At 43.0% G+C, this 20,092-nt stretch overlaps 2 protein-coding genes across 2 annotated transcripts; both read left to right on the top strand.

Moving 5' to 3' along the window:
• The first annotated feature begins 429 nt into the window (after nucleotides 1-429).
• ntd5 (ntl-dependent gene 5) lies at nucleotides 430-10,769 on the top strand. Its single transcript, XM_085365551.1, has 8 exons — nucleotides 430-496; nucleotides 1,491-1,625; nucleotides 1,999-2,190; nucleotides 8,232-8,349; nucleotides 8,805-8,881; nucleotides 9,488-9,670; nucleotides 9,857-10,054; nucleotides 10,159-10,769. Exons 1-8 carry the CDS (start codon nucleotides 430-432, stop codon nucleotides 10,239-10,241), a joined length of 1,053 nt encoding a protein of 350 aa, XP_085221677.1. The 3' UTR covers nucleotides 10,242-10,769.
• Nucleotides 10,770-12,046: 1,277 nt separating this feature from the next.
• On the top strand, nucleotides 12,047-17,112 carry LOC146622945 (uncharacterized). The gene is made up of 2 exons (XM_085365550.1): nucleotides 12,047-14,453; nucleotides 16,704-17,112. Exons 1-2 carry the CDS (start codon nucleotides 12,057-12,059, stop codon nucleotides 17,064-17,066), a joined length of 2,760 nt encoding a protein of 919 aa, XP_085221676.1. The 5' UTR covers nucleotides 12,047-12,056; the 3' UTR covers nucleotides 17,067-17,112.
• Nucleotides 17,113-20,092: the final 2,980 nt, after the last annotated feature.

Genomic DNA, 20,092 nt, shown 5'->3' with positions numbered 1-20,092 from the left:
AGTTTATATGATGGGCTATGCGTAAGATAAAGCATTAAAAAAGCCACACTGACCTACTTTGGTGCTCACACACACACACACATATATATTGCATTCAATATATAAAGTCAAATCTATCAGTTTCTTCCTTTTATAGCATTTCCTGTTTGTTAATTCTCTGTGTGGACAGTAGTTATGCATATGTCACCCCCTTTATCTGTTGTCTCAACAGAAATGGGTGAAAGGTCCTTCAGAGTGGAATTTTCCTCACTTTTCTCCTCCTCAACACGAACCAGATGTGTGCTCCTGGGCTGTACCCTCTCTCTCTCCACTTCTCCCTCTCTTTCTCTTTGGACCTCTCCCTCTTTCTCCCCCTCTCCCACCCTTTGTTCCCCCCTTCCTTAAAAATGCTGCATCTGCGTGTCCCTTGCTCATATCCTCGCTCCAAAGATGGACCGTGCACTGCTGCTGCTGTCCATGTGGGCTCTGACTGGAACCGTATCCCTGCAGGATTCAGGTAAGCCCTCCATCACTTTCACCTGGAAGAGCACTGATCCCTGCATACACAGTTAACGCAGCTGGACTGAATGCTCTTTAGTGATGCCATTAGGATTTTCCCTGAAATGCTTCATCTTTCTCTAAGTTGTAGTTTGAAATTTAGGTGAGCACATAGCTCGGATACAGACGTACGCAATTAGTCAGTTGGAAAGTGGCAAATGTTGGTCATAGTGTACTAATTAAGAAACTAAGATTTTATTTTAATGTTTATTTTGTATGTATATTTTGCACGTAGCCTACATCATAAATGTATGGCTTTCTAGTCAGTAGTTAATGATTGCAAAGCTGTTTTGGATCATTGTTTACCTTCACATGAACAGTTCCAAGTCTTCCATAATACTGGCCTGCATTTCATAGTGACTAATTAGTTATATAATATCATAGGTGCTAAATATGTATGCCATGTCTGGAACGATCATGTGCTGCGCATTCATGTTTTTTGTGTGCACATGTGCTTTTGAGCAGAGTGAATACAGCAGCGCACACATTTTCATTCTGAGAATCGAAAAATGGGGCACCGAGTTTGTTTCCCCCACATCCCCTCCCCTTTCCGTCTCAAATGACAAGGTCATGTTGATGTTTATGTACAGTAATTCACTGTGGTTTTTATGATGTATGACTCAGAATTGCATGAATTGCATTTTAGATAAAGTTTCTCACACAAACACACTCACTTTTCAGTGAAGAACAAGATTGATAGCTGAAAGGCACACAGCAGCAAAGCCCGCCATCGAAAAACCTCTTCGTTCTGCAACCTGGGTGGCAAGTGTTTGCCCGGCCACCCACACTGAATTTGCTTTCCTTCACAGAGAAAACAGAGCAGAATTGGCAAACAAAATCTCTTTACGACACAGCGTTTGTCTTTTTTCCCCTTTTTTTATGGGGGGCCATGAATGAAATAGGAGTAAACAAAGGGGCAATTACTGTGTAACAGTGTGTGGGTATCACAACAGGGTCATGTCCGGAGAGGCTTGTGGGAGAGGAGGGAAGGAGGATGTGTCCACGACCCTGCAAAGCTGACAGTGACTGTGGCAGCAAACGCCAGTGTCTGTGTGACGGCCAGTGTGGTCTCAGCTGTGTGGCTCCAGGTAACTATTTGTATGCATGTGTGCTGTCAGTTCTCACTTTGAAAAGCATTGTGGGCTCAGCTATTAAAAGGGTGTGTGTGTGTGTGTGTGTGTGTGTGTGCGTGCAAATGCGTACGCATATGCAGCTGTGCCAACATACATCAGTGTGTGTGTGTTTCTTGATGGAAAATAAAATAAAAGCCTTATGCCAGTGCTGAACAGAAGCTTTTTATTATGCTTCTGTGCTGTAAAAGGGAGCACTGTGCGTGTATCCAGACTCATTATACAGCCTCATTTGTGCTCTTTTCATTTGTCTCCTGCACATTCTCTGAATTGTTTTGTTCCCTGCCTCTTGTTTTCTCTCCTCTCTCTGGACCATCTCTTTCATCCTCAGGTCGTACTTGTCCCTGGCCTCTACCCCACAGCGAAAACGCAGAAGCTCGCCTCCTCTCTCCCACTCACTCCTTTTCTGCCCTGCTTGAAGTGCGCTGCAAGCCAGGATTCACATTGCCCAGCGGCATGGATGCCACTATTCGGCGTTGTCAGGGTGACCGACAGTGGAGTGGCGATGAGCCCATCTGCACAGGTAGGTTTGAGGTCACGGGAAAATGTTCTTTGGTTCGGGTTTCTTCCTGACAGGTAGTGGTCAGCTGGAGGTCTATGCAGTGAACACACACAGCTGTTTGTGGGTGTATATGTGAGACGAGAAATCCAGAAACCCCTCTGTGATTTGTGTCAACGTAGACATTACACAACTGGGACCTATTCTCCCCATCACCATAGCAACCAGAGCCTCGGTTATTCCATTGAACTGTCGAGAACTTTAAAAAGGAGACAAAAGCTGAATACACAGCTGTGTCTGTGCATGCATACAGTATGTCTTACATGTTTCTTATCTTAAATACAAAGAATATGCATTTCAAAAAATATGTGTGCAAGAACATATACGTGTGCAACATTTAGAGGTAAACAAGTTCAACACAAAGATACACAAGCATGTTTTATTTGTTTTTTAGAAAACAAAAATGTAGAACGTCCCAGAGCATCGCAAGCTGCCTTTTTTACTTCATGGGTCATGTTGAATAATCCCAACATTTGGATTCTTTCGTAAGATTCATAAATGCCACGTTACATGTAAGGGCAAATAATCTGGAATTTATGGACCAACTCAGAAAGTGGAAGAATTACAACTGTTTACTTACTGACATTTGAATTAGTGGCAAAACATAGTGTTACAGAAAAACAGTGTGAGCGAGTCATTAAAGCAGATGAGAAAACACCAGAGAAAGAATTCAAGCTAGATAGAGATAATATTGCTAATCAGCTAGTGAGCCTTCTAGATGGATCATACATTTCTTATCACTCATTAGTTATTGTGTTACTGTGTTAGATGATGGTACAAAACACACCCGCATGTTCTGCAGGGTTCTCTGGCTTCCTCCCACAGTCCAAAGACACACAGTTCGTGGGGTTAGGTTAATGGAAAAACTCTAAATTGCCCAACGTGAGTGCAAATGGTTGTCTGTGTCTATGTGTTAGCCCTGCAACAGACTGGCAACCTGTCTAGGTTGTACCCTGCCTTTTGCCCTAAGACAGCTGGGATAGGCTCCAGCCCCCCACGACCCTGAAAAGGATAAGTGGAAGATAATGGATGGATAAATAAAACTAATGGCAGCCTCTGTAGGAATCTTGCATTTATATAGCCTTCTAAACTAAATCAGAAACACTTAATGTCAAAATATTACATCAGCAATGTTGAACTGCCATGACAGAAATGGAGAAGCACACAACTGCCAACAAAGAAACATTTTATTTTTAATAAAAGAAACATAAAGAAAGAATAAAAACTAGCTATGGTGTATGAAGTCAGTCCTGTTGGGGGTGGAGGCAACATTATTTAGTGCAAGAAAACAAACTAAGGAGCAATTACAACCAAAAACAGCCTCTTACAAAGGAGAGACACAGTAATTGAGCTCTGAGGGCTTTTACAGATCATTGGCACACTGGGCTCAGGTGTTTCCAGTGATGCTAATTGGGAACAAACCACACCTCCTCTCCAGTACCTGCTGGAAGGATCTGCCACACAGAAAGCAGAAAGGTAGGCAGTGTATTTGGTGCTATAAACAGATGATTCCCTGTTTCCTCCGCTGAGATTTATCTTTTATTTATTTATTTTTTTGCCACGCAGAGCTGAGTCAAAATTTAAAGTTATTATCTCAAAAATGTCTATTTCCTCAGTGGTGAGTCAATACGTCACAAATTTGAGATAATAACCTGAAATTTTAACTTATAGATGACAATTTATTTATTACAGTGGCTTCCATAGCAACAGGACTACCATACACAAGAGCTGAGATGAAAATGTGCTCACTATAGCAGACTTGCTTCTTGTCTGCAGCTCATGTGTGTGTTTTTGGAAACTGTGTTTGTAACATTATTTGCTTGTTTCAGTTGTATTTATGCTGCTGCTGAACTAGAGGGCAAGATGCAGTCTACATATGGTCAAAATTATAATGTAAGGCTAGACAAAATAAACCTACCACAAAAACCAACAAGGCAAAAAAGACTAATTACGGCCTGAAAGTGTAATCACGCATAAACACAGGTTCAACTAAAACTTTGCTCATGCTGTGTTTAAAGATATAGGTTGGTACTAGATCTATAATAAACATGTGACCAGCGTATTGGAAACAGAAAGGCATTTATATAGTACTCTTCTGGTCTTACTGACCACTTAAAGCGTTTTAGACTGCAAGCCACATTTAACCATACATTTGAAACCTAACATGCCTGTCTTTGCTCTGTGGGAGGAAGACAGCGTCCTTGGAGGGAACCCACGCAGACACACAGAGAACATGCAAACTCTGCACAGAAAAGCCTCGGGAAGGTTTGAACCCAGAACCTTCTTGTGCTAAGGCGAGCGTGCTAACAACAGAGAAAGAGCGAGAGGGAAGAACAAATGTCAATTCAAAGAGAGCAAGTTCAAAGGCCTTCGATTAGTGTTAATTTACAACCAAAGTGCTTCTCTGCCCCAAGGTAACCGTGTTGTTCGAATCAGGCTTGTGAGCGGCAATGTAAACTGACAACAGACTCCAGAGTTTATAAAAAATACATTGCTTATTTAAATTATTACATATCCAAAGTTAAAACCCAGAAGACAGGGTGTTAAAAAGCAAACCCACTTGAAGACTACTGCACTGCCACTGCAAGCACTGTGGGCTGCAGATATTTTATGTTTCTGTCTCATGAAATATAGAAAAATAAGCGTTGATTCTGAATTGAATTCAAACAAAAGGCATCCTCACTACTTCACCTCTATAAAGTTGCAGCGTGCAACATAAGGTTCTTCTTAGTATCTCCCCAGACCTGATCAGTACTATTGCTTAGGTCAACCTGTCAACGCTCATGATAACAATGTAATTCAGCTTTAAAGGTCTGAGGCCTGTTACATTCATCGCCCACCTGCAGCTACATGCTTTCCTAGAAATCCTCAACCCTGCTGCGTTTCAGTCTCACCCTCAGGATTTTTTCACCAATTCAGAGATGAAATAAGGATACAATTCTCAGCTCGCTCGTAGAGTATCCTCCTTCTGAGAGACAGGCAGAAGGTAGGTGGGTTTAGAGCGTGTGAGAGTGTTTGTATTGTGTGTCCTTTGCATGTGTGTTAGAGTGTGAGCCGAGCTCCTTCGTGCCTGCTGAGAGGCAGTGGGCGGCAGATCACTGTCAAAGTGGCACGGAGCTGCGTGCACGCTGCGCCAGCGAGAGCGAGTGTGAATGCGGGTCTGATGTGAGTGAGGGTGTGCGTTTAACAACACGTAGAGAGGTAGATGTGTGTGTGTGTGTGTGTCCAAGCATTACTCATGCTGGGGACATGCCTTCCTTATGGGGACAAAAATCAAATCAATGCATTTGAAATCAATCTAGTTTAACATATAAATGTGAGGGGTAGAGTAAGGTTGGGTTTAGGTCAGGATTAGGCAAATAGTAGTCATAGTTGAGGTTGAAATAAGTCTCCAGGAAATTAATGTGTCAATGCGCTGTGAAGTCAGATACACGACTGTGTTTGTGTGTGCTTGTGTGTGTGGGCGACAGATTACAGTCTGAAAGCTCTCTTGCTCACGCTGCTCGAGGCCTTTCTGTTCCCAGTTCTCTTCTCCTCTGCTCTTTCTTCTCATCCTCTTTTCCTCTCATCTCTTTCTCCTCTCATCCGCTTCCATCCGAGGCCTCTGATAAGGTCTCTCTCTACAATAGGAGCCAAGGACAAGTGTGCAGCTCTAGGCTTTTCAGCTTGTGTTGTGTGGATATGTCTCTGTGTATATTTTTATTGGAAAAAAACCCCATAGTATAAAGAGGTCTAAAGTATATGGGAACCGTGGTGTACCGTTACATCTTTCATCTCGGTCTAATTGGTGCATATTTAGCGCTGTTTCGTTGAATAAAAAACAAAACAAAACATCACAGTTTTACAGTTTTTAGAAGATGAATTTGGTATACCTGCTTTATAGCACTTTGGTGCTGCAGCCTGTGTGGGTGGCAGCGGTACAAGGTAGGAGCAGGGCGGTATGTGAAAACAGAACTCTGCTTCGGGCTCTCAACTGCAGCCAAACAGAGTTGTAACTCTCCCTCTCCCATAGGTCCCTTTACATTCTCACATTAACGTTTCTCGGTTTCAGATACCAAGATAGCCCTCGGGCGAGCGCTGTCTCTACCTTTCAAAGCCGTGTTCAGTTTTGAAACCCCGCGCTTGATGCAGCTCAGGTCACTCCAGCCTCTCTCCAAGCACCACTCTTGATATTTATATTTCCACAAGCGTGAGGCACTCAAACATCTAGGAATGAACAATGCCAGGTGTTATACAATCACAGTTAGAGCTGTGAGCTCGGGGACGTGCGGGGCGGCGTTTCACCTGCTCGTCGAACTTTGATTTATTATCTAAGAAGGCCTGTTTCAACTTGAATAAAACAAGACACTGTGTCAAACGCCTCTGTGGGTCACAAACTATATGGAAACCTTGGTTAACACAAGTCAAATGAGATGACATGATGGCTGGTCCTGCTCTCTGTTTTTCTTCCTGTTTCATTTCCTTCAGGTTTTTTCTTGATTTTCTTCACACATGGGACGAGTTTGCATTCAGGGCTTTTTGTCACAGCGGCTCCTTAAGACGCAGATATTTTAACCCAAACTACCATCTTTTCCTAAAACTAGCTATTAGGTCGTCATTGCCCAAAACTAACCAAACTATACTCTGATAGCAAACTCTGATAGTAGATTTTACCTTTCTTATCACATCTATGTCACTCAATCGAGGGCTTTTTTGGGGTCATTGTGAGTCATTATTATCATTCACTTAATATACTTAATGTCTTGGAAACAAATGCATGAGGACATGTATGCTATTGAATGCTTTACTCTTGCAATGACTGCAGTTTTGTGCACTTTTGTGCAGTCTGATCTTTAGATGTTTATATGTACTCCTGCAGTCTGTAATGCCTGTGATTATAGTTAGTTAGCAGATGAATGGAGTAGACTGGGTCTTTTCTGCCACTGAAAAACCCTGCAACAACAACACAATAATAATATTAATGTTTTTCCTAAAAAGTGCAATATTTGCCAATGAAGTGTAGTTCAGAGTCAGCGTACCAGTAGATACAGAAAAGAAACTGCATTTGGAGAATGACAAAGGTGACTGTGTGTATTTTGACTTTGTACACTGACTTACCATTTTGTGGTTACATCTTGCTAGTACTGAGCTGGACCCCCTTTAACCTTCAAAGCTGCCTTAATCCTTCGTGGCATAGATTTATCAAGGTGCTGGAAAGATTCCTCAGAGATTTTGGTCCATATTGACGTGACAGCATCCCACTGTTGCTGCAGCAATAAAGGGATGGACATGGTTAGCAACAATACTTTGGTATACTTTGGCATTTAAAGGATATCCCTCTGGAACATCATACCCCCACCACCAGCCCGAACTGCTGATACAAGGCAAGAAATGTTGCGGCAAGAATCGAGACTCATCAGATCAGGCAACATTTTTTTTCCAGTCTTCTACAGTCCAGCGTTGGTGAGCCTGAGTGAACTGAAGGCACAGTTTCCTCTTCTTAGGTAACAGGAGCAGTATATGTTATGGCTGCTGTAGCTCAACGCTGTGCGTTGAGAGAGGCTCTTCTGCATATCTTAGTTGTAACACGTGGTTATTTGAGTTACTGTTGTTCTACTATCAGCTTGAACTATTCTCCTCTGACCGTTGGCATCAACAAGACATTTTCACCCAGAGAACTGGCTACGAGTGGATATTTTCTCTTTTTCAGATCATTCTCTGTAAACTCTAGAGATGGTTATGGTGGAAAATCACAGTAGATCAGCAGTTTCTGAAATAAACAGACCAGATACAGAGTCACTTGAGACACCTTTCATATTCTGATGCTCCATTTCAACTTCAGGAGGTCGACACGATCATGTCTATATGATCAAATGCACTGGCTTACTGCCATGTGATTGGCTGATTACATATTTGCATTATCAAACCGGTGAACTGATGTACCTAATGAAGTGGCCAGTGAGTGTATTTTATAGATAGCATGTTTAACCTGCCATTCACTGCCTCTTGTCTTCTTTGACTATCAGAGTCACCTGAACTTGCTGCTGTCCAGACTTGCCCTCTGCCCGAGGAAGTGACCAACACCTTCAGCATTCAGGGAGACGCTGCTGTAGGAACATCCATCCGCTACAGCTGCCTGTCTGGGTGAGGGCAGGGTTAACGTTGAGTGTGAATGTGCGGGGGTCTCAAAACTTGAAATGCCACAGAGATGGAAATGGAGGAAGTGAGAGAACGGAGACGGAGTGTGAAGAAGAGGGAGGGAGTGAAGGGAAGGCTTGAATACAGCAGAGGTGTGATGAGCAATGAATGGCAGGGAATTCATTTTGATCTCCCAGCTGACGATCTCTCCATTGAGCTAACTAGGTCATTACAGTCTAATCTTGTATTGACTCCCCTTTACGCACTGACTCATCTCACAGGATAAGATGAGCCTGAGTGGATGTGTCAGCCAGAGAACTGTGCACACAAAATTTAGTCACTCTCACAGAGAGACGGTGGAAAAAGGAAACATTTACACCTTTTTCTCCATCACATTTAGTCAGTACTGTACATGTCGCACCACCGTCTGTCTCCATCACTCTTTCCTTTTTCTCCTGCAGGGCGGATATAGTGGGGAGCAGGGAAAATTTCTGCCAGGAGAATCAGACCTGGCAGTATCCTCACCCGATCTGTAAAAGTAAGTGTACAGGGCGTCCTGTGCTGACTAACCATCATGTGTGAACATGCATGTGTGCTACGTTTTCTTCACTCTTAGTGTAACTTCATCCATTTTTTTAGCAGGTTAGCAGAAAATGCTTGGGTAGCGAATGATCAAACAGTCTAAATATAACATCAGCTCAGAAATGGTTTGTTTTTCCATCATTTGTAGCATGCATGCATTTCTGAGAGCTGATATTTAAGAAATACTGAATCAGAGAAGCCAGACAGAAACACACAGACACTCTCAGGCATGCATCTTTCAGGAGCTACTGCTCCGTTTTGCAGTGCTTCTCTGCCATCGTGTGGTCAAACCTGGGATTTCATGGCCTGTTTAACAGAAATGGAAAATTCTTTGAGGATAGTTCTCGAATCAGGCCAACGGGAGTACGGCTGGGCCTGTCATTTATTAAAACATGTTAAAGATAAGAGCGAGGTTACTTCAGTGGAGTTTCAAGGTTTTAAACAATGATGGAAAATTGAGCAACTGTGCATTTGTCCTGTGAAATAGTAACTCTGCTCCTGTGTTTTAAATGTCAGCAAACCTTCTGATTAAGTTTACTGATAAACCTGCTTTCTTCAATAGAAGTGTACTGCCAGCCTCCTACAGAGGTGGAGCAGGGCTATGTAGTGGCTGTCCAAAAGACTGAGTATGAAGTGGGCTTTGACATCCACTACCTGTGCAAAAAGAACTTCCTCCTGGATGGACCCCAGATGATCACCTGTCTGTCCAATGGCAGCTGGAGTGCGCCGCCCCCGCACTGTAGAGGTGAGGAACGATCCAATCTAATATCCGGACTATTTAACAAAGCTGAAGTAAAATGTAGAGAGACACCTTTGCATAAAGTCCTAGAAACTCAAATAAATGTGCACCTACACACGGCAATTAATAAACACAGCATTATGTGTCTGATGTTTATATGATACTTTCATACCTTGTTGGTCACCCTCACAGCTCGTTGTCTCATTCCTGCCGAGCGAAGCCGCGTGATGATTGGTGGCGTGAAACGCTGGCCGTTTGATGTTACAGATGCCATGGTTCCCCACGGGAAAAACGTGACGTTCTTCTGCAAACATTCTCGTAAGCAATGCAGCTTCACCGCAACCCAGACCTGCTTTAATGGAAAGCTGCAGACACCAGCCTGCTACCTTGGTAAACCTGCACCAGCCGCCGTGCCCGGTTCTTTGTCACGTGTAACTAACATCTGTAACGCCATGAAGTGTTTCTAATAGTTGTGCAATCTTATCGTTCTTCAGAGCCAACGTGGCTGCAGTATAAACTCTTTCCTCATCGGCTGGTCTCGGAAATTGAAGCATGCGAGCCCGGCGACGTGGAGTAATGACCTGCACGTCTGATCTCGACCCACCCAGCGCTCATGACAGACACTGTGCCACAATTCGAGCACTTCCAAAACACACGCCCTCCGTACACCTCCTCCCTGACCGCTCTGCAGCTTCTCTGTAACCATCAGAGCTACAGTTAGTTAGATGCAGGGACTATTTTTTTTGATTTCACAGCTTTTGTGGATCAGCAGCCTAAGATGTCTTTCTTTTGGCCTCACGGGGTTTCACCACTGCTCTCAACTTTCCTCTCTTTGCCCTGAATACTATTCAACTGCAGGCATAACTGTGAAGTAATTCAACCAAATTGTGCCATAGATGCAATCTATATGTAATCATGACTGTGTGTGTGTATAATACAGTAGTACCAGCTATACCCCTGACGATACCTTCATGTAGCCTAATTCATAATGACTCGACTCTGTGATGTTTCACTGTGTGATCTTTTTTCTTCTGTTGAGCCCGACGCATCAAGTCTCAAAGCTTGTAAGTTTTTAACATGAGAGATTTGAAATAAAATATTGTAAAAATGCTTTGCTCTCCAGCTCTTTGATGGCAAATAAAACCCTCCTGTGTGATTCCACTTTACCTCTCCTGCTTTGCCCCCTTCTCTTTGATTCTTGGGAGCACAGAGAGCCTTTCTTTGCAGGCTGCAGGTTCAACAGTACTCATAGGCTGAACATGGCTACTGGTCGGACCCGGTAGGCTGCGACACCATAGCAACTCCCCTTGACCCCTCCCTCCCACAGCATTCGCAGCATCACCCTTTACACTGCACAGTCATATTTGGTCCTCCGGAAATATCCACAGCTTGGGTAAGCCAGTCCCTATGCAGCGAGAGTATGGGTGGAGTATAGTTTAAAATCCAGTTTTTAAATGTATCGAAAGCGTGTCCGGCACAACACCGGCTCTGACAGCACGGCTGGAATAAATGACAGCTCACCGGGAAAGTTTGTCCTAAAGCTGCGCTCGCGGTATCTCGGACCCTCGGCTCTAAAATGGCTGGCTGTGGGTCCGAGGAAGCTCCGGTGCAAGGGGAAGGATCCGCTCCATGCCACGACTGTGTGTAAATATACATGGGGGGGTTTTCTACTCCGACGCGCGCGTTTGCGACAGCGTTGTCCCAGGTCCGAGAGCCGTCAGGGCGCACACGCGGAATAATAATAACGTTGGCATTTCGGACCTAGGACTGTGCGTAATGGCGTCCTCCGCGGATAGTTCTTCTCGGTTTATAAGCAGAAAGGGGGTAGAACAGGCTGGTTCTTGCGAGCTTAACCGGGTATGAATAATGTTCTGATGCGAATTTTATAATGGAAGGTTTCATCATGTATGATGAATGTGGACGGAAGAAGTGTAAGCCAGGAAATGAAATTTCACTCGCATCATTCGGACCCTTCTGTACTCCGGTGCGTTTTTTTTCATTATCGGTGATCCGTCGTTAGGAATTGTGAGCTAAGATTTGGGATCATGTAAAGTGACAGCACGTTTGCTGTTGAGGAAGAGGGTCATACGAGTCGTTCATCGTTTCGGCCCGAGGATTTAGGTTGAATAGTCTGCACGCTGCTTATAATATCACAGCACTAGTGGGTTTGGGCATTTCGCACTAAAGTTGACCCCAATAATCCCCAGACTTTCTTCTTCTTCTTCTCCCATCCAGCCAACTAAGGATATTTATTTAATAATCTTCCTCTCCTGGTATAAGCAAAAGGCTATAATTAAAATGCACATTTTCTTTATTATAATTGTCCTTATTTTAGTGTCTAATCTATTATTTTACTTTTATTTAAAAGAAATATAACTAGGTATGCCCCAAGATGGATTCTCAGTTGGCTTCAGTCCTGACCAGTGGCAGCCTGGATGTCCAAAATGGCAGCCAGTGTGGAGAGGGATCAGGGCCAGAGACTTTATTGGACCCAAAGGACGAAACTGCATGCAGTACTGTACCAGGTAACCTCCAGCCATGCCCTGTCACGGCAGCAGTGACCATCAGGCAAGATGCTCTATCAATCAATGGGAAAAAGCCAGAGGTGGGCGGGACTTATGAGCCAGCCTCTCAGGAAACAACTAAGATTGGTGGGCTCAGACAGCCAATTACAGTAAAGTCTGGAGTGCCTGTTTTGCACAGCCAGCCAATAAGAATCAAAATTGTTGTCCCTCCACGGTGCAAGAAGCCAATCACAAACTCTGCTATCAGCCTGACCAAAGACTTTGCTCTCTCAGAATTTCAGGGACCCGTGTTGGTCTCTGCTGAATCACAGAAGAAACGTGAAATCTGTGTGCCAGCTGTTAAAAATGAAGGAGAAATCATGGAAGTTACTTACCAGAAGACTGAAGAAGAAGCCGAAGCATTTCCTGAGACAGAAGCAGAGAAACGGGATAAATTGTGTAAAGACCGAGACATTTTGGATGTTAAAATTGTCCACATTGATGGGTCGGAAACTCCTTTTACTGCTAATACAGTTAAGTTTTTAAGTCAGCCGAGGATTAAAGAGGAAACTACAGAGAAGGAAATTCAGAAAAATGTTCCTTTAATTTTGCGAGAAATGGACTTGAAGTGTTGCAAAACATTCAATGAGGTTGAAACGGAGGAGCAGACAGAACCTCTGGACCTGAGTTTGCCCAAGAAAAGGGAGAGCCGAGAGAGGCGATATGGGCGTTTCTTGGATGACTCGGGCTGTGAGAGCTCTCTGATCATGGAGGTGGATGAATATGAGGGAGAAGGAGACAGAGACATAGTAGAAGAGGACGATGAGGGATGCGGCACAGATACTCTTGAAGATGCTCTTCTGTCTCCCTCTTTCTTTTCTACCTCTGTTTTGACCTCTCTCTCTTCGATAGACTGTGACACTGAAAATCTTCTTCTCATCGATGACCAGGGAATTCCGTATATGCTCAATCCGGATGGACTCAAAGTGCCACAAGTCAATGCTTCCAGGGTGGAGGATTCTCAGTCTGATCATGCTAATTCAGAAGAAGCAGAAGGAAAGGAGTCGTCGCTTTTGGCACCGTTAGCAGGTCCCAGCCAAAGTACAGATAATGCCCTAAATGCACCTTCTGGTGATTTTTACCCCTCGCCACCCCCTATCAGTGATTCTTCATCACTAGGTGATGATCAGGATAAAGCTCCAGAAGTCTTCACAAGTTTGATTACAAACGCAAACCCTTCAGTGGCTGCAGAGCCGAGCGTTAAAGCTGTTCAGGATGCCAGCTCTGTTTTGTCCCCTTCCTCTGGGATATCAGTCCCCACCCAACCCATTCAACTTGTCGCAAATCCTGCAGGCAATGCTCCTGTTCTCCTCCTGTCCTCCTCTTCTCACCTCTCCTCGGCTTCACTCGGTCTCTCTCTTCCCCTTTCAGTTACTCAGACTTCACATGGTGCTTCCACTCCCGTGTTTCTTCTCCTTTCCTCTGTACCTTCTTCCTCTGGTGAGTCCACCGCTACCTCCACCCCTATTGCTGTCCTCGACTCCTCGACCGGCCAGCTGTCCCAGATTACGGCCGCAGCTCCGGTCTCCCTTCCTCTGTCCTCTGGTCAGGTTAGCACATTGGGATCGCCTCTTCCTACACTGTCTCACCCTGTCATCAGACTCCGCCCCAATAACCCCCCTGTCATCCTGTCTGGCGTGAATAACATAAATTCTGGCTCCGTTCTTACGTCTCTCACTGTCCCTTCATCCACTATTGCTCTTCAGGATGACCACAGCTCAGTTCCTCTTATTCAAACTCAGATCACTTACTCTGAATCAAACCCTGGAAATGAAGCCATATCTGCTCAAGAGGTCTCCAATGAAAACAACAAGCCATCAAATTTTACAGCATCGTCTCCGAGACCGCCGTCTGCTAGTTTGACCTATGACTCTTTATCTCAGCCCGCCTCAGAATTAGACGCCCAATCACCTGACTCCAAATCAGACCTTCACTCTGAACATTTACCTCTGGATGACCATCTTTATTTCTCTAACACGGCTGCTCCTACCTCCCCTTCTATCGGACCTATCCTACCCCCTGGTAAACTTGACCCGCTAGATCCACTCTCTCCAGAGCAGTCACCCAACACCGCGGGCTCCCGAAGGGTGCTGTACTGCCAGCTGTGCCCGAGGGTCTTCTTTTACCTCTCCGACCTTGAGCGCCATGCCATTACCCATTCGCAGAAGAAGCCTCATGTTTGCCAGCAATGCGGCAAAGCCTTCAAACGCTCCAGCCATCTGCAGGTCAGCACAAGCTAATCATAACCATCATTTCATCCTAAAGACAAGTAATAACAAATGAATATGTTGGCCACTTGGGAGCAGCAAAAACAAACTTTAATATGTGTGTAAATGTGCAAATATTGTTCATGAACAATTAGCTGATTTATTCGAAAAGTACCAGCCACACTCCTGGAGACAAACCTGACATTGGTGCATTGACCTGCTTGGTACTAAACCACAGATGAAAGCTAGTCAGTTTAATAATATCAATACAGTACACCACAAAACTCTGGAGCCACTCCTCATTTCTTTATGTTATGCTAGGAAAATGGGTACAGAGATTTACTGAAACATGTGCAAACATGCAGCATATAAGGAAAAACAAAAAATTATTATTTGGTATCACTACCTTTATTCTTCAAAGTTTTCCAGGCTTCTTTAAGGACATTCAAAGCTTTTTGGGGGGATGTTGGCTGCCCTTGTTCTGTTCTCTGTAACAACAACAACAATAACTTTATTTGTATAGAACCTTTTAAAACACACAGTTCCAAAGTGCTTCATAGTTTGAATAAAACCAAGTATACATGTTCCAGCATATGGACACACAGTCAAACACACTCATTCTTACAAAAACACATCAAATGTGAACTATGGCCAAAAATAATGGGACGATAATTAAGGGGAAACTAACTATAATAATGACTTCTCCTGATTGGCTGATGAAGGGCGTTCCAACAACCTTAAAAGCTTGATCTTCTCCGGATTTAACATAAGTGTACGGAACAGGTAAGAAACCCTGATCATGTGATCTGAGAGGCCAACTGCTGTTAAAAGGTCTCAGTAGTTCTGCTGCAGGAGCGCAGCCACGCAGGGCGTTATATGTTACTGATAAACGTTTAGAATTCATTTGATTTTCCGTGAAGGGAAGCAAGAGTAGGGGTGATGTGTGAGTGGCAGCACACTTTTGAAAGCAGAATGCACTCCTTTCATTATGTTTAGTCCCCAGCACCTTCATTACTGTGGGCTGCCCACACTAAGCCAAGGGGGGCCCACAGTGGGGCTTATTGTAGGTCTGCAGCCTACCCACAGTATGCACACACTCCAGATGTGAGATGCCCCACTGGGACATTGCCGCCACCAACTTGTATGGCGTGTCGACCTGAATGCATCTCTCTCACACACATGCACAAAAGCTACAAGCCCACTGTCCGGCTCTTTGAGGTAACATCAGTAAAATCTGCAAACAAAATATCTGACATTCTCACTTAAAAAATAATTAGAAGTTATAGTTAAGTCTCAAAATAGCTGGCAGTCAGTTTTATTGTCCAAGCAGTTGTTTTAGCTCCTCTGTCATCAAACACCTGACATCTTACCCTCTTTCTAGGTGAAATATCAAACTTAGTCAAGCTGCTGCTCATCTACACACTTATGTAGAAGTTAAGCAGTAGCTATGGAGTTGATATTTAGAGATTTCTGCTTCAAATACCAGCGCCTGCTGAGGCAGACATTATCAGATATACTAAAAACTCACACAGTGAGCTAAAAGAGCCAACGAAGCACTACGAAGATGAGAGCAAACACCGAAGGAACAGCTCACCTCTAAATCAAATACACATACGTTCCTCTGGACCTGTACTGCTTTTTATTTATCTAGATCGTTTTGGTGTGACTTACCGAGTTGTATTCCACTGAATATAATGGAACTACAGTAAATAGACTTTGCCTTGTGGGGCTCAAAGCACCAAAGATGTATAAAAACCTCAGCAGTCATGCTTCTTTTTCAAAATTATGGGCTGATTATTCCAAAATGCTTGTTATGAGCATTTTCATGAAGGAACTGTTATAATTCCTGCTCGTGTCAGCATGACAGACTGTAAACATTAATGGCTTCACCCCCCACCAGCTGAGATATAATTTTAGTCAGCTGTTTGCTTCTTTTGGTTGGCAGATGTAGACAGCAGAAAGAAAATAGTTTTACATGAAATTTCTCATGTATTTTTTTTTTCAGTTTGATGGTTTGAGAACCACAAGGCCCTTTAGTTCGTTATTGGTAAAAAGAAAGCAAACATCTCTACAGAGGATAGCTCCAGAATACAGCAAAATAAAAATAAACAACATTACAGACCAGAGGAAAAGATTCTTGGGCTATGATAGTTCATTTTTGCTTCACCGCCTCCCACAAGCCCTTTTACTTGCATATAAATGTCACTTAAAATGTTGTTTATATGCCTTTGAGTAATCATTTGGATGTTCGTCTCTCGTTTTAAACAGAGACACAAGCACATCCACACAGGCCAGAGGAACTTTGTGTGCCCCATCTGTGCCAAGCGCTTCAGGGAGGCAGGTGAGCTCCAGCGCCATCAAAGGGTGCACACCGGAGAGAAGCCCTACCAATGCCAGCTTTGCCACACGCGCTTTGCCGAGCGCAACACCCTCCGGCGGCACACCAAACGCAAGCACCCCTACCACCAAGTAGCCATGGAAATGCTTAACGAGAGAAGAGACAGAGGAGGCAGCCGAGGAGACGGAGGAGGCGGTGGTGTGTCAGGAGTCCAGGAGGAAGAGGAGAGTGCTGAATGGTACAGCTCCACTGTGTCTAATTTGGATAACTCAGAGTCTGAGGTGGAAACGTAACACTTTAAAGTAAAGGGAGTTAGGGGAGAAGTGCTGTTGATGATATCTAACTACAGTTAGACTCTGATCTTTTCTTTTTATTGACTAAGAATCAAAGAAGGGAGCACTTTCATATTTATTGTTTTTAATGTTAATTTATTTATATGAATGTATATTATTCCCATTCCATTTAAAGGGCCAAAACACAGCCTTCAAAGTCAGATGTGACTTTGAATTAAGGGAAAACTCATTCTTGAAGTCATGTTTTCTTTGTGTGTGTGTGTGTGTGTGTGTGTGTGTGTGTGTGTGTGTGTGTGTGTGTGTGTGTGTGTGTGTGTGTGTGTGTGGGAATTCATAACATTAATTAAAACGCTAACAAGTCCTCATGAAGTTGCGTTCCCATGCAATCCACGATGAAACCCTAAAGTGCTCGAAAAAGAAAGATGGCTTATGAACTAAACAATCCTCTGCTCTAGTCGTGTATATAAAGAGTACTACTTGTAAGAGCTGCACTTCTGCACTATCTCATATGAAAGATATAATCTTTCCTACCGTCAGACACACTGTGAGGAATTTGCACTCGTTTTCTTTGAACTCAAAAGTTATTTTTTTTACATTGTGTATGAAAACGCTTACTTTTAATTTCGTTGCCGCTGTTGATCTTCTGTATTTAATCCACATCCTGTAAGAGTTTGACCAAATGTTTTTTGAGTTATTCTAATATAAACTCTATATTCAATTTTGTTTTTGTTTAAATTTTGAATATTGTTAATTTATTGGTATTAAATTTTCACAAAGCTAACTCTCTGTTTCTGCTCTTTCTTTTCCTCCACTTTAAATAGTATAAACAGACTGTATTTACATATCGCTCCCACTGTTTTGAGCTGCTGTATAGAGTGTGTTTCTGTGTAAGGACACTGTGACCTGCAGGCTGGAGGAGCTGGAGATCAAACCACAGTTCTGCTTGCTGAGCTCCAGCTGCCCCGTTTTTCAAAAACAAAAAAAAGCAACAACAAAAAAAAAATCCTTTTTATGTGTGAAGCTACAACACAAAACCAAAATACACCCATTAAATTATAATCTGCTAACACAATTTTAATATATAAACTATTACAATTGAGCGTTACATGCAGACTTTTGCCAAAAACGAAACAAAAAAACTCTACATTGTATTAATTTCTCTAATATTTTACTAATTATAATAGCAGAAAGACATAACCCCATCCTCTCTCTGTGCTTGTTGCGATTTAGATACAAGTTTCAAGCGTCACAGTTTTCATCACAGTGATAATAAAACTGTCGCTTCCAGTTAAACTAAGTCTGGTTGAAGTCGGGTGATAAATGCAATCCATTTTGATCACAGTTCCATGAACTTATCCTGCTGCGCTTTTAGGGAAAAGGAGAATATTCCCATTAAGTTTGAACTAATCCTCAGTTCGTGTCTGATCACTTTTTTGTCAGAGAAGAACGGCTTTTACCCTCCTACAGGTAGTACTCTCATTCAGTATTTGCCTTCTTTAGTTTGGATCTTTGTGCCGAGGCGCTTAAATTCACTGTCAGAGCATCAAATGGATTTCACTCTAAAATAGCCTGAGTTTTGAACACTCCCAGAATAAATGGCAATGATTACCCACTGATGAGCCACATATCCTCCAACAATTCCTTCCTACACCTTGGTGCTTTCTCGGGGCAGCGCTAATAAAAAAAATCTTAGAATGTTTTTCCACTCAAATGGCCTCCAGGGATATGAAAAGCATAATTCCCCAATAGTTTCCCATTCTTCTGCAGATACAACTATTTCCACTTCACTTTTCCATTCGTCTGTATGACTTTGGATGCTTACTTCTAAGAATTGCAAAGCCTCGATATTATTTTATATCTGCTTTCTTGTTTGTTTGTTGATAGGAAGACATTCAATATATCGGTTTCTGCTTGTTTCTCAGCCCCTCCTTATGATTTAATTTAACCTCTCCAAACCATAATTTCTCTGTGTATAAAGCAACAGTAGGCTGTTAGGTCTTTACTAGTCCATACTTTAACTGGCATCTTTTGGGGGGTAAAATCTGAGTCATTATGTTTTATTTCTCTCTCTAAGTCACATTTTTGATTACTTTCTGGCAAAATCTAAAGGCCAACTTTATTCTGGTGGTTTTTTAAAAAAAAAAAAAAAAAAGTTCACTTTTTAGTTTCCTTTCTGCTAGCATAGCTCGTACTAGAGGTCCTAAAGTTTTACTGTTCTCTATCTCCTTCCACCTTGCTTTGTAGGGAGTTATTTTAGCTCAAGAGGTAAAGCTGGTGGTATGAAGGTTGATAGTTCGGTCCTTGGCTGCTTCAGTCTGCATGCTAAATCCAAGTCGCTCTCCGATGCATCCACTGGGGTATGAATGTTAGACAGAAAGCTCTTAAGCATAGAAAAAAGTGCTTGTATGAATGGATGAATGAGGCATGGTGTATAAAATGCTTTGAGTGCTCAGATAGAGTAGAAAAGCACCATATAAGAACCAGACCATTTATCACATTGTGGATTGCACAACACAGCCTCACCTTTCAAGTCTTTACACAGCATGAAGTTATTCTTCTTCTTAATTTGATCCATTTTTGCCAGCTTAATCGCCACAGAGGAGATTTACATGATTTCCTATGATTAAGGAAAAAACAAAACATTAAGATTCGTGGATCTGCTTGGGTGTGCAGGCTGACCACTTGGACAGCCTCCAGGGAGTAATTGAGTTTGGAAGCCGGGCCTCTGTTTTTTGCACTCTCTCAATTTTCTGCTCCATTTAAGCCATGGAGCCTAAGAGAGGTAAGCTGGAGATAAGTTATTAAATACTGTATCGCTCAAATGACCTGACTGGGTCGTCATGGGCGTCCCATTCTTCATTTCTACGCCGGCCATTGTGCTGTTTGAGCAGCGTTGGCCTCCTGAAAGGCTTGTGCTGAGCACCATTGTGTTTTAGTTTAGGAAATTCACTTTCACAGAGGGTCAGTGGAAGGAGAAAGGTGTGCAGAGTGTGAGGATCAAAGGTTAACTGAGGAGTTTATTAAGA

Source organism: Diplotaxodon limnothrissa, linkage group LG11 (assembly GCF_057381915.1).
Source record: "Diplotaxodon limnothrissa isolate DT_005_m linkage group LG11, D_limnothrissa_male_GT1.1, whole genome shotgun sequence".
Lineage (NCBI taxonomy): Eukaryota > Metazoa > Chordata > Actinopteri > Cichliformes > Cichlidae > Diplotaxodon > Diplotaxodon limnothrissa.
Note: the sequence above shows the minus strand (reverse complement) of the source record. Positions and strands in the feature narration are given on the sequence as shown.